Here is a 13,124-nt window from a genome sequence, read left to right on the forward strand (position 1 = left end):
TGACACCCCTGCCTTAGAATAATACATAAAGCACGTTATCGAGAATCTACTAATCAACTGTTTATAGCATCCTACACCTTAAGATTTCCAAATGTTGTGTATTTAACAACACTGGAAATACATTTTCCAGTTGTCAGCAAAAACCTTCCTGTCTGTATTCAAAAAGTTTTTAAATTATGAGCCGGATAATTATAATTTTTATTTATGAAACATGTAAAATGAGAACCAGCATAAAATACAGATGTGTTTCAGTATAGGGAGTCAAGTTGTGGAATGGACTCAGTGCTGATCTGAAACTGTGTTGCTCTCTAAGTTTTGAAATGTAAAATGATTGTGGATTATTTGTCATATGTGAAAGAATTTAGGATTATAATTTAGAGTTTAATGTATTTGAGTATTGTGAGAAAATTGTGTGGTGTAATCTTTCTATCTCAAGATATATGTAACCGAAATTAAAACGATTCATATATTCGTATATATACTTGCTCATATATAAAGAATGAAATAGTCAGCGTGCTAGGCACAATTTGTTTCATGATGTCATAAAGATTAAAAGTCCAAAACCAACAATAATTGATTTGACTAAATTCCCCACATGGCCAAAGTCTGATAAATCATATTCCTCTGTGCCACAGAGTGTCCTAAAACTAATTGAAACACACAAATGAGCCAAACTGTTGCACTGGGTGACATGTACCTTCATCACCATCAGTTTTGTGTCAGTTCTACATACCCTGTCCTGATGCTTTAAATATTAAGTAATGTATATTGTATATCCATAGCTAAAACAGTCCCCAACAAATTCATTATTTACTTCATTTTGAGTAACATTTGCTAAAATATACAGTGCCCCTTTGTTTAAGGGAATTATTTAGCCTTTATTAAAAGCTTAAACTGTGTTTGTGACTGAAGTTAGGACGAAAGAGCTTCAGACAGATTGTCACAGACAGGTTAGGGAAGTTTTAACGCCACAGAGTTGGTTTTGGTCTTTCAAAGTGATTTCTTTGACAACGATACCTTGTAAAGGGGATTTTGAATCTTAGTGGGAATCTTCGTGGTAAAATTAAGGTTAAGTAAAATAACTCAGGCCATCTGATAATTGTAGTGGAGTAAAAATAACATCTTCTCTGAAGTTCAGTCATAAGATGTTACATGGAAATGCTCAAGATAAGCACAAGTACGTCACTGTGTTAGGTCCAGTACTTGAGTAGGTGCGCTTTGTCACCACTGGGAAAAGAAATCAGACACAACACTTGAAGGCGACCTTTATTCAAGCTGATATCTTACAATTCAAGAAACTCATTCTACAAAGAGAAACACATGCAAGACTTTCATTATTATCATAAATCACACCTGTACATTTGTAATGTACATGTTTATGTGTTTATGTGTCCATGTCCTGATTCATGAGGCCACCTCTGAGATGTGGTGAATGTTGGACAGGGTGAGCTGCGCCTCTCGTGCTGGGTAGAAACGTCTGGAGCGGAGCCACAGCCTCCCAAACACTCCTGTGATCAGCAGCAAGACGACCAGCAGCCCCCCGAGGACAAAGGTCTCCACGGGAGGGACTCCGCCTGCATCTGCATAGAAAAGGACTCAGGTAGAACCACATTTTGCACATGAATTGTACACAGTTGTAAAGATTTAAAAGCTCTAAGATCCACATGAGTTAAAGAGCTGACATAAACATACTCAGACTGGGCTTTTCACTATTGGCTAGCAGTCGTCTGATTGGTCCGTAAGACACTGTATGGGACAGCGGGATGTCTCTCCGTATCCTGATTAACTCATCTTCACCTTCACTGGAACAGTTCTGTTTGGCAAATACATGAGTAAAACATGAAAGAAACAATTACACTACAAGTCTCAGTGTCAAGCAGTGCACATTCACATTAGAAAGGAAAGCTTAACTACAAGCTCATATGGCTGAACCACAGTTCTAGACAGATGGGTCTATATTAAGGACGTAAGCTGCACATGTAGTAGGCTGCTTGTCTGAACTGGCCTCTGACTACCAGTTTGAGGAATGGGTGTTGCGTGTGCTCACTCACAGGCTGGCACAGCCCCGCCGTGTTGTGGCAGATCTGGACGTTGCAGTGGAGGAAGACGGTGTAAGAGCTGCCAACAAACTTGAACATTTGTATCCTGAACATGGCCTCAGGGCCCTGGCCGTTCTTCAGCACGCTCAGGGTCTGTTCATTCGATAACACCGGGCAGCTACGGGGAGGGAGACAAAGAAGTCAGGGACGGAGGAACAAGGAACAGATTTAAACTCATGTGATGCACTGTAAAGATTAGAAAAGCACTATCAACATGATTCAACACAGGGAGAGATTTGTATTTTCTTCTCCCTCTGGCATTCTGAAATCAGTGTGCATTTCTTTGCCCTGCTGTTGCTAACAGTACCAAATACTGCCCGGTTGTCAAGGGCATGCACAGCTGTTGAACTCAAACGCACGAGGCCTCTCAGACAGGAGTCACATGACCCAGCTCTCAGAGTAGTTGTGGCCGGCTCTCTAAGCAACAAATTCTCTTATTTCAGATTTCAACAGCGCTCCTGTAAGAGGGCTTAGAGCTGTGTGGAAAGAGTGTTTATGGCACGTGTGCTATTTCCACACACACAATCAGGTTTCAACACAACATCTAGAAAGTATCTTTAACTATTTATTTGTGCTCTGTCAGCTGCAGGACAAGGCTTTGCCAGTGTATAGGTCCAGTGTCTGAGGTTTATTTTTTGTTTTGTTTTTTTTTTGAAAAAAGAAACTTCATTTGTGTAAATGAGATTTTAAAAGATTGCTTTTGTTTAAAGGTCTTGTGTAGGATTTAGTGGCATCTAGCGGTGAGGCTGCAGAACTGAAGCTAAGGCCAATGCAAAACCACAAAATGCAAATGGCCCTCTCTACAGTCAAGGTTGGTCCGTTCTGGGTTAATATAGGAACAACATGGCAGACTCTGTAAGGAAGTACCTGCTCTGTATTTAGATATAAATGGCTTGATCTAAGGGCCCTGACACACCAAGCCGACTGTCGGTCCAAGTTGGGCCATTGATGAGCGTTTCTGGCTTTAGTTTTTGCAGTGTGTCCTGCATTGTTGGCACTAGTCAGCCATTGTTGCCTGTTTTTCTGCTGATTCTGCATGTTAAACTGGCATCAGAGACGGCTGAGCCCATTGGTGAATGAAATCCCCCTATTTGGCAGTCAAGTTCAGTGCATGAGAAGAGAGATGGAAGTAAATGGACTGCACTTATAGCGCTTTTCTAGTCTTCCAAACACTCAAAGCGGTTTTACACTACATGTCACATTCACCCATTCACACACGCATTCACATACTGGTAAACAAGGCTACCATGCATGGTGCCACCTGCTACTCAGTAACCATTCACACGCACTCACACACTGCTGGAACAGCTATCAGGAGTAATTTGGGGTTGGATCAATGGCAGGAAAGCAAACAAACAACTCAAGTCAAGAGGGTGTGAGATAAAAACAAGCTTGTTATATTAGGTACAATTATGATTCAGCAATTGAGCTCTTCAGCAGAAACAATTTCGTAATTGTTTGTGTTATTGTTTGGTACCGCACGGTAAATATCCTTTGTTCTTTAAACATCGGGTTGTGTTGTTCGTGTGCTGTGTGGCTAACTACCATCTACCAACAACATACAGACTACTGCCACCTGCTGGTATAGAGAGTTATTTCCTCTCACACAGGCGCAGTATGTACGTGCTAGTTGGCCGTTGATTGTTGCCGAAACCATTGATAAAACAAGACAGCCCACTAAGGATTAATTTCCTGTGTCTGTGTCACATGGGTTTCGCCACTGCTTGCCCCTTTAATAGAATCACGGCAGTCCTGAGCTTATTCATACTGAGAAAGACAAATCAGGGAGAATTGTTCAAGACCAGTCTCTGTCTCAGCAACACAGTCTAACAAGATCTGGCAACACAGAATCTCTGTGACGCTGAACCATCACTCTGGTCACTTTCAAACAAGATGGGGGGGGATGAAGAGGAGAGGAGTGTAATACGCCATATTCGTTACAGAACATCTTTGGTTGTGGTCTTTGTGATGTGTTCAGTGCCACTTTTTGGCCGACACAGGCAACGTAATGCAACGCAACAGCCAGCCTTCATCACCACAAGTTCTTTGATGTCGGTTTGGTGTGTCTGGACCATAAGGTAGTAATGAAAAACAATTCTTAATTTTTAGGTGATTATAAACTAATGAAAACAAAGTTATGGATATCATATGCCATCTCTGCTAATAGATGCCCCTAACTCCTTCACACTGGACCTTTAAACTGCTCCATGGTATACCTGTCTCGGATGAAGGTGTACTGAATATTACTATATGGATCACTGGTCGGTGTAGCCCAGCATCTCTCCATACGCAGCATCAGGTGAGCCGGTATCTGTGAGACGGACAGAGTTGGGTTACAGTCAGGTCTTCACACGGGGTTATTTCTTCTCCATATTGGCCCACAAATTGATGATTCATAGTGCGTAAACAACAGCTGTACCAAGAGGTTATAACAGCATGGAAGAGAAGAAGAGGAGCAGCACTCAGGTTACTATCTGGTCATGGGTTGAGTGTTTGTTTTACAGCTTTGCTTGGAACATCCTGTTGCACAACATATTGCTTAACATAACGTGCTAAACCGACTTCAAAAATAGCTGTCAATAGTAAGAATACTCCAAATGCTTTAATGTGTTTTCCAAAGCGCAGCATACACAGACTCTGTCTCTGTCATCAACACATATTTTACCGGTTTTATTACATGTTAATGCCAAATTTCCACATTCATAGATGGCATATCATAAAATACTGCTTTAAATAGTGTTTTAATGTGCTTATAATGTCATCTTCAGGGCAATGTGAGATGTAGGTGATAATTTTGTGAAGTGGGGTTTTATGATGCACTATAGTCAGAGTATTACCTACAGTAGATGGCAGTCTGCTTGCTCCCAGTTTGGAGACGCAGGCAAAGTAACCGCTACAGACGCTAAGTAATGTACTGCTGTGGATAGAGGCTGCAGCAAAACATAAACGGCAAAAAACCCACCTAAAGACATCAGTTCAAAGCCCTATTTGCAGGGGACTATTAAACCTGGGGACCTCTGGTAATGTGTAATAATAGCAGAGGTCATCTGTGTTAATCCTGTGCAAATCTGCCACATAGGTTATTTGCAAAGTAAAAATTCCACTGCAAATTAGCTATCATAATACACCAGAAACAAAGGTCATGTGGTAATATTAGTCTTGTGTGAATAGGCATCCCGATGATTTGAGGTTGTATTTAGGTTGGATGTCTCCGCATCTCGTTACTGCCCCTTTCCTGGTTGGGAATAATGCAATCTGTGTTGGCATGTAGACCCTTTTGCAGGATGAGCAAGCTCAAATCCATGGAATGAAATCTCAGGAGATGATGAGATGGATGATATGTGAGGATGTGCAGAAAAATTTCTAAATCACAAGGTCCCCTGATAATACTAGTCCTGTGCGAATAGCGCTTAAATGAATGCTATATTTAGAATATTTTCACCGCTTTACCTTGCTGTCAGACAGCTCGTTCCTTTGGCACTACATTTTCGTAACTGTAGAACTTCCATATTTCTACGCATAAGCACAACCGTGCCACACACTGCATTATGTAGATCAGCTGTTTAGGTGGAAATATTCTCAATATAGAGTACACTTAAATGGATATTGATTTTATTTTAAGTGGCTAAAATATATTTTGCTGCAGCCCCTGTCCAAGGCAGTACATTACTTAGCTTCTGTAGGACTCCTGCCTGCTTCTCTAAACAGGGGCCATGCTGACTGGCATCTACTGTAGGTAATACACTTACTATGGATAAGTGCCTCATATAACCCACTTCAAACAACTAAACTATCCCTTTAATAAGTCAGTTTAAAAGTCTAGTAATGGACTTTGTCACTCAGGGTGATTTACCATGAAAACTTTCACAAAGATGTCATCATCCAGCGTCAGTGACGGCACAGTGGTCCATCTGTCCTCAAAGGCTTCATCTTTGTACAGTGACATCGACACCGAAAAGTTCCCATCCTCTGTGTTCAGAGTGATGGTTCTGCAGAGAGAAGAGGATCAAAAGAGTCTCACATGTTGAAACCAGCTCATGTTGGGATCAGTTCAGGAGTAATTTAGATTAAATGATGAATAAACACTTACCTGACATCAACTCTAATCATGTTTTCACCATCGGGTTGCTGGACCAGGTAGTTGATGGGGTAGCGGCACATAAATGTTATGTTGATATAGTTTCTGGTTATAACATTTGTGTCGTTGTTGTGTATGGTGTTTATGAACATGATGTGTGTATCATCTGAAGCCTGAGGAGAGAGTTATGTCAAAACATTGAGATTAGCTGCGCTGTAATGGCCACGCTGTTTGACAGGAACTCAGAAACCTTCACAGTAAACCATCATCAAGGTCTTGAGACTTTTCTGAGCAAACGTGAGGTGGATCTGGTCAACTTACTCTGAGTACATTAAAATATAAGCTGGGACTCTTAAAAATAAAGAGTGGTGCAGAATTGACCATGTACATTGGAGTTACAAACCACCTGCTGTTTAGTTGTGAGAATTGGATATTTGCCTTGCCACAGCCACACCACCCAACAAAATCCCAAGCCGTTAACAACTTCTCATCTTGAGGGTCTCTAAATGGCACAGACTAAATTTGAAGTTTATCAGGTTCAGGAGGAGTTGTAAGAGCGACTGCAGAAATCTGGCGTGGATGTTAGGTAAAAGTCATCTTGAAGAAAGCAGGTATCTCGTATCAGGAGGGCGTCTCTTCTTACATGTTTCATTTAATTTGGTCGATGATCAGGCAGCTGAAACATCCTGGTGACCCACTGACCCTAATCTGCACTCGTCCACTGTGTGGCAGAACGTTACACAGCAGTGACTTTGCAAAAAGGATTGCAACAAATTATAGTTCATTATTGATTCATCTGTAGATTTTTGTTTAATTTATTATACATTGGATTTATAAAATGGTGAAGAATCACAATATCCTAAAGCCCAAAGTGACACATTGAAGTTTTGCCTAAAATCCAAATATATTCAATTTGCTATCACTTTAGAGCTGCAATGATTTATCAATTAATTAATTAGTTGTCAACTATTAAATTACTTACCAACTAATTTGATAATGGTAATTTTTAAAGAAAAAATAGTCACAACTCTTTGATTGCAGCTTCTTAAATGTGGATATTTTCTGGTTTCTGTCCTCCTCTAGGACAGTAAACTGAATATCTTTGGGTTGTGGACAAAACAAGACATTTGAGGACGTCATCTTAGGCTTTGGGAAACACTGATCTGACATTTCTTCACCATTTTCTGACATTTGATAAACCAAAAATTTAATCAATTAATTGAAAAAATAATCAACGGATAAATAAACAATGAAAATAATTGTTAGTTGTAGCCGTATATCACATAAGACCGAAAAAAGCAGTGAATTCTCACATTTGAAAACCCAGAACTGTCATTTTTTTGACTTTATACACTTGGACAAAATAGTTAAATTAATAATTGATCATTGAATTAAAAGTTAAATTTATATTTTGGGGGAGACAGTAGCTCAGTTAGTGAGGGAACTTGGCTTGGGAACTGGAGGGTCTTTGGTTCAAGTCCCTGTACGACCCAAGTATAGTGTGTTCGCCTCCTGGGCCCTGCTGAAGTGCCCTTGACAAGGCAACAAACCCCCAAACTGCTCAAGAGGTGCTATTATATGGCCGACCCTGCTCTACCCCCCATAAGTGCATATGCGTGCTGTTTCAGAAGAGGCATATGCAGAGGCTATATTTCAGCTGCCAGTTTGCCTGTGGAAAGTGTTGACTGACAAATAATGATTAAATTATATAGATATATATCTATATTATAAATTGAAATGGTGCCAATTAATTCTGTATTTTCCCACCAAATGTTTTAACCGCAAACAAGATAGTGGAATGATTTTTCATTTTGCTAAGTTTTGCATTCTGATGTGTTTTTCAGTGAAAGTCTTCTAATTTTTTCTTCATGTCACACTCTGTTTCAGTGTCTTTGTTTTTTTCCCCAGGTTACCTCTCTGTCACTGTTTCGACGTAGCGGGGAAGAGTTTGAGAGAAGGTTCAAAGACAGTGTGATTTAAATTTAGCCTGCATTTCCACTGACACTCAAAAAGGGTGACATAAAAAAAACAGATCACTGAAATACACATCAGAATGCAAAAAAATCTATCAAAATTACATAAAACACAGGTGTTTAAAAATAGTTTATGTTTCAGTGGATCCTTTTCTGTGCCAATGTTTCCTTTTCCGATGCCAGGTTTTGTTTTTGATGCTAGAACTTACTGTTCCTGTTTGAGCTCCACATTGACATAGCTGCACTTTTTGCTTTAAGAAACACATTAAACTTTAACAGGGGTCATTGAGGTTTCGTTATGTAACCTGTTTCTCAAGCTGTAACTCCTACAGTCATCATCCTTTCACACACTGTAAATGTGAGTGACACTGTTCAATATTCAACCGTAGGCAGCTGACGTAGGTGAAACCATAAATGTGGACGGGTGAAAAGGTTGAGTTTTAGGTTTGTCTGGGCTCCTGCTGAGCACAGACGGAGGGTGGCTTCTGTGGTCTCTGGGCAGGATGAATTGCTCTGAGCTCTAACATTGAGACATCTTTTACTACCTCTTGGTAAACACACAACCCCCCACAATGAGCACCAGTGACAGGTCTCTGCAGTGAGAAACAGGTCTTCACTACGCCACAACAAGCACCTGCACTGATCACTGGATAACATAAGGCTCTGTGACGATGACTGAAACATGAGCGAGGACGCTGTCATGATTCAATAAAAAATGTCTGACCTTTGAACCCAACTAATCAGTCATTTCTTCTCTGACGGCCGGTTTTAAAGGTTCTAAGTTCAAGGTGAAAGCAAGATTGACAGCTATGGCATTCCTCTCATTTAGCAACAGCCATCTAATCCAGAGCGGGCTTACTCTCCTCAGCCGCTATGCGAAAACCTTGTAAAACTGCTGAGGTGGAGCACTGGGAGATTTCCTCCCCATTGTAAGCTGTGTTAACCTTTTGCTTGCTTTACAAGAATGCATTCCAGCCAAGCGATTCAAGGACACTCGTGTGCTGAAGTAGGGATTTAAACCTCACCAGAGTCTGAATCTATGAGAGTGGCTGGATTAAAATAATCAGGAGGTTAGTTGGCCAATGATTTATGGCCTTCCTATTCAGTGAGCATCAACAAATAATCATCATTTCCATGTAAATCCTGATAATTTAGAACTACGAGGTCATTCAGGGTCCCCTCGCTGCTTTGAATAAGGCCCTGGGTTGTTGTAGAGAAAAGGAACAACGCCGCCCTTCTTTCTTGACATACACGCCACTCCCCCCCTTCTTCTTTTCTCCTCAGTCCTTTCTGTCTGGCCTCAGAGTTTGTGCCTTTCTCTGTCCATCTTATTATACTTGCTATGAGCTAATTCCATAGTGTCCATCTGAACACAGAGCCTCACAGTCCACATTTACATCACAGCAGGCTCTGTGAGGCTCTGTGTTCAGATGGACACAGAGCCTCACAGTCCACATTTACTTCACAGCAGGAAAAAAAAGTGTCTTGTCCTATTCAGGTTATTTTTACTGTTATGTAAAGTGCAATAGATCGACTAAAGAAGCGCTTTTTTGGCAGCAAATAGATCCAGTTCCCACAACAACTGCAGACGTCGTAAAACAGATAATTTATTATGATGGGGATCTTATGGTGTCAATAATGGAGATGCTAAGTGTAGTTTGTCTTCATCTTTTGTTGAGGGTTGTTCTAAACGTCCGAGTTCACGTGCAACATTTGATTAGTTAGACTCCTGCAGACACAGCCTGACTGAGAAGCTATCACCCACTTTAGAGCTTAAATGTTGAGCAAAAGATTGACGTGATACCATTATTGTTCCACAGTCAGAGAGGTTCGTCTTTATGCTGAAAACGTAGTCATCTCCGATCTCGACGCCGCGGCACTCTGGGTCATTTAAATGCAAATCCCAAACCTAAGCAGAAAAACACACAATACAAAAAAATCTTTTCTTTAGCAAACAGTTTAAGCTACCAGTACTGGGGGATGCCTATGGTGAGAGAAAGCTTGAGTTTTGAGGGTGCTCACTTACGTAAACTGGAGGCACTTTCTTGAGGAAGAAAGCACTGGGAATAACAACCTCCATATGGTCGTTGGTGCAAGTGACAGTTTCATTGAGCTCTAATAGAAGGAAGATAGAAACAGATTATATTGCACACAAAGAATATTCCTTTCAGATAATGTGAAGAGATGTTTTTTAAAAGTTTAACCCCCTTTTGGGTTTACTAATGAGTGGAAGACAACACAAACACACACCACTTTATCCTCTCTCTCAAATTTTGAAGAAAGAAGTGAATTCCTGCACACCCCTTCCCATGTGTAATGAAATACTGTCAACATAATCACAAAAATGTGTTTTGGTGTGTGTTTCTGTGTACTTACATGGATGAATGTAGCATCATAAGACAGGTATTTGCGTATTGTAAATTTGGGCTGTGTTTTGTGTGTATTTGCCATTAACTTGAGAAGTGCATCACCAGTGTTGTATGCTTGAATAGTGGAGGGATTCTTGAGTGGTTGTTTCTGTGTGATTATGGACACACCTCCAACACAGCTGTGACCTATCATGCATTGTAGGCCATATTTAAGTACTGCTCCCCTTTATTATGTTTTAATATGTCTCAAAAAAAGTTTCTTATGACCGAAACATCCACAGTTTTTTAATACATCAATGCAGAGGTGTTAAGTATGTGCAGGAATTCACTTCTTTCTTTGTACTTTGGGTTTTCTACCATTCTGCCTCTCAGACGCTAAATATAGATATTTATTTTTACATGTGTATCATCACATGTTAAATCTCATAGACAATCTATATATTTTACACCCAAAGTCAAACCACTGATACCTAAAGGTCAGTGGTGCAATGTAACTCAGTACTGTAGTATTTCCATTTTCTGCTACTTTATACTTTTCACTCCACTACATTTATCTAACAGCTTAGAATCAGGAGAATACGACGGTTTATTGCAACATATAAAGATTTTCTTTGCTGTATTGGTGCATAAATTAAACCTAGTGAGAGACAATGAAATAAAAACAAGAATTGCAGAAATCAAGAATCATAAATACACAAGAATCTTTATAGATTAGACCACCCAATAGTATACAAAGTAATTCAAGTTAGCTCCACCTCAACAAGCTACATTAAATGCTGCTTACACATAACTGCATCAATTATAATGATCAATAGTGTGTAAAATCTGCTGTCATTCTGCTGAATAATAAGTACTTTTATTCTTGATATTTCTGTACTGTAACGCTAGGCTTAAATTTGTGATTTAGTATTCAGAAGTATTCTGAATACTTCTGTCACCACTGCTAACCTCTTAATGCCAAATTATACTGCTGCCAGTGTGACAGATACTCGGGTAACACTTGGATAGTCCGCCCACAAATAGTTTGTGGGTTTGTGAGTATTTGTAACATTTCAACAGCTTATTTGTTGAAAACAATTCTGCTTTATGCTTTGGATGTTTTGCAGATTATCTATGGAGTATATGTGACAGTTAATAAACATACCTACATATTCTCAGAATAATTTAGTTGAACTATTAACTCAAATGATTCTACATAGGCTGAGTGAATAATTCAAGTTCAGCTGATTTATTTGGAGAATATGTAGTGAATTGACACATATACTCTATACTCTGTATAAACACCTACAGACACATGACAGTTGAATTTATGAATCTCAACAATACTCATTAAAATCTGTAGGTGGACTATCCAAATAAAATGTTACTAGAACCAGAACCACTATTTAAAAAAAAAGAGGAAATTTTTACTTGTCTTGAAGCATTAAATGGTCCATTGTGAAAACCAATAACTGTCAATGTGAAAAATGACTCTCTAAAAACTTCTTGAAGGAATAAGTTCTCCCTAAAAAAGCCATTTGTTTGACCCTTGACATTTCATTCCCGGGTGTGTGATGTGAGGTGTGAGCTCACCCTCCTCCTCCTTAGGTGCTAGATACTCTGCCGAGGTGACCATCCTCATGGTGAACAGTAACCAGGCAAAAACCAAACTGGCAGGTGCCATCTTCCAAAGACTCTCCCTCTGGTTCCTCTCAGCTCAGCCACTCCGCTACCTTTTGGCCCTCTCCCCGCAACTCCGTGAATATTCTGGTGGACTATTCACCACAGCTCGCTGTCACCACAAGACGTAGCACCCCTCTCTTACTCCAACCCTCGAAACACAGCTCTAATGAACTGGGAGCCTCCCTCTGGCCTTAAAACACCAGCTTGAATGATGTCCCCACCAACACTGAGATTCCGCACATGAATAGGGGAAACTGGGGGGAGTCCAAGGTAACACGTATGTTACCGCCTACTGCGGCCATGTCCTCTTAGTAAACATCTTACAACTGTGTCTTACTACAGGGAGCAACAAGAAGTCTGGTAACCATGTGAGGAGGAACAACAGTACTAGGCTGCCACTCTTTGTTGTCCACATCCTTTGTCTGGACATTTTAAAATCTTTACTGGTGCGGGAATCCCAGTCAGTCAGGCAAAAAGAAAGTCATTACGAGTCAAAGGCAATTCAGTCGCGATGCCAAAGACTTGTGAGTGTATGTGTGTGTGGTGGAGGAGACTGTAAAATACTTGAGCAAGCAAACACAAGTCAGGAAAGATTATTTATCACATTCAAAAAAACCTTGAAATGGAAGAAATCTAAAAACAGCTGCATATCCTTTAAACTTGCTCAAACAATTTGCAAGTGATAACAGAAGAGAAAAAGATGAGATAATTGACACTGAAAACTTCTTCACATTTTGCGACTTTTATGAGTTAAATTTACAAGATTAGTCTCCAAGACACTGAATCTTGTGCTGTTTTGTCTTGCAAATAAGACAGGTGCAAGTGTTGGGCTGAATTGTCTGGCATTGTTTTAACAGACAAATAGCTTTAAGAAGATTGTCTGGCGGAAGAAAATCCCGCTACAATCTCTCACTTCAATGATAAAGGAGTGAAAGTGAGTTAA

The 13,124-nt window shown here is 40.1% G+C and overlaps 1 protein-coding gene across 1 annotated transcript; it reads right to left on the reverse strand.

The window, feature by feature from the left end:
- Positions 1–1,253: 1,253 nt before the first annotated feature.
- Positions 1,254–13,070, reverse strand: LOC117267568 (pancreatic secretory granule membrane major glycoprotein GP2). Its single transcript, XM_033643539.2, has 9 exons — positions 12,092–13,070; positions 10,177–10,265; positions 9,955–10,059; positions 6,190–6,350; positions 5,953–6,088; positions 4,316–4,410; positions 2,052–2,217; positions 1,693–1,813; positions 1,254–1,580 (listed from the first exon to the last, which is right to left on the reverse strand). Exons 1-9 carry the CDS (start codon positions 12,180–12,182, stop codon positions 1,405–1,407), a joined length of 1,140 nt encoding a protein of 379 aa, XP_033499430.1. The 5' UTR covers positions 12,183–13,070; the 3' UTR covers positions 1,254–1,404.
- Between the last annotated feature and the right edge of the window lie 54 nt (positions 13,071–13,124).

This window comes from Epinephelus lanceolatus, chromosome 15 (assembly GCF_041903045.1).
Source record: "Epinephelus lanceolatus isolate andai-2023 chromosome 15, ASM4190304v1, whole genome shotgun sequence".
NCBI classification, from domain to species: domain Eukaryota; kingdom Metazoa; phylum Chordata; class Actinopteri; order Perciformes; family Serranidae; genus Epinephelus; species Epinephelus lanceolatus.

What these genes read in the sequence shown, in the direction of transcription:
- LOC117267568 (XM_033643539.2), bottom strand. Translation starts at nt 12,182, where the DNA reads ATGGCACCTGCCAGTTTGGTTTTTGCCTGGTTACTGTTCACCATGAGG. An exon ending in CGGCGGGGCTGTGCCAGCCT is followed by an intron (nt 1,814 to 2,051) that starts GTGAGTGAGCAC and finishes TTTGCCAAACAG; the next exon opens with AACTGTTCCAGTGAAGGTGA. An exon ending in TAGTGAAAAGCCCAGTCTGA is followed by an intron (nt 1,581 to 1,692) that starts GTATGTTTATGT and finishes TTTTCTATGCAG; the next exon opens with ATGCAGGCGGAGTCCCTCCC.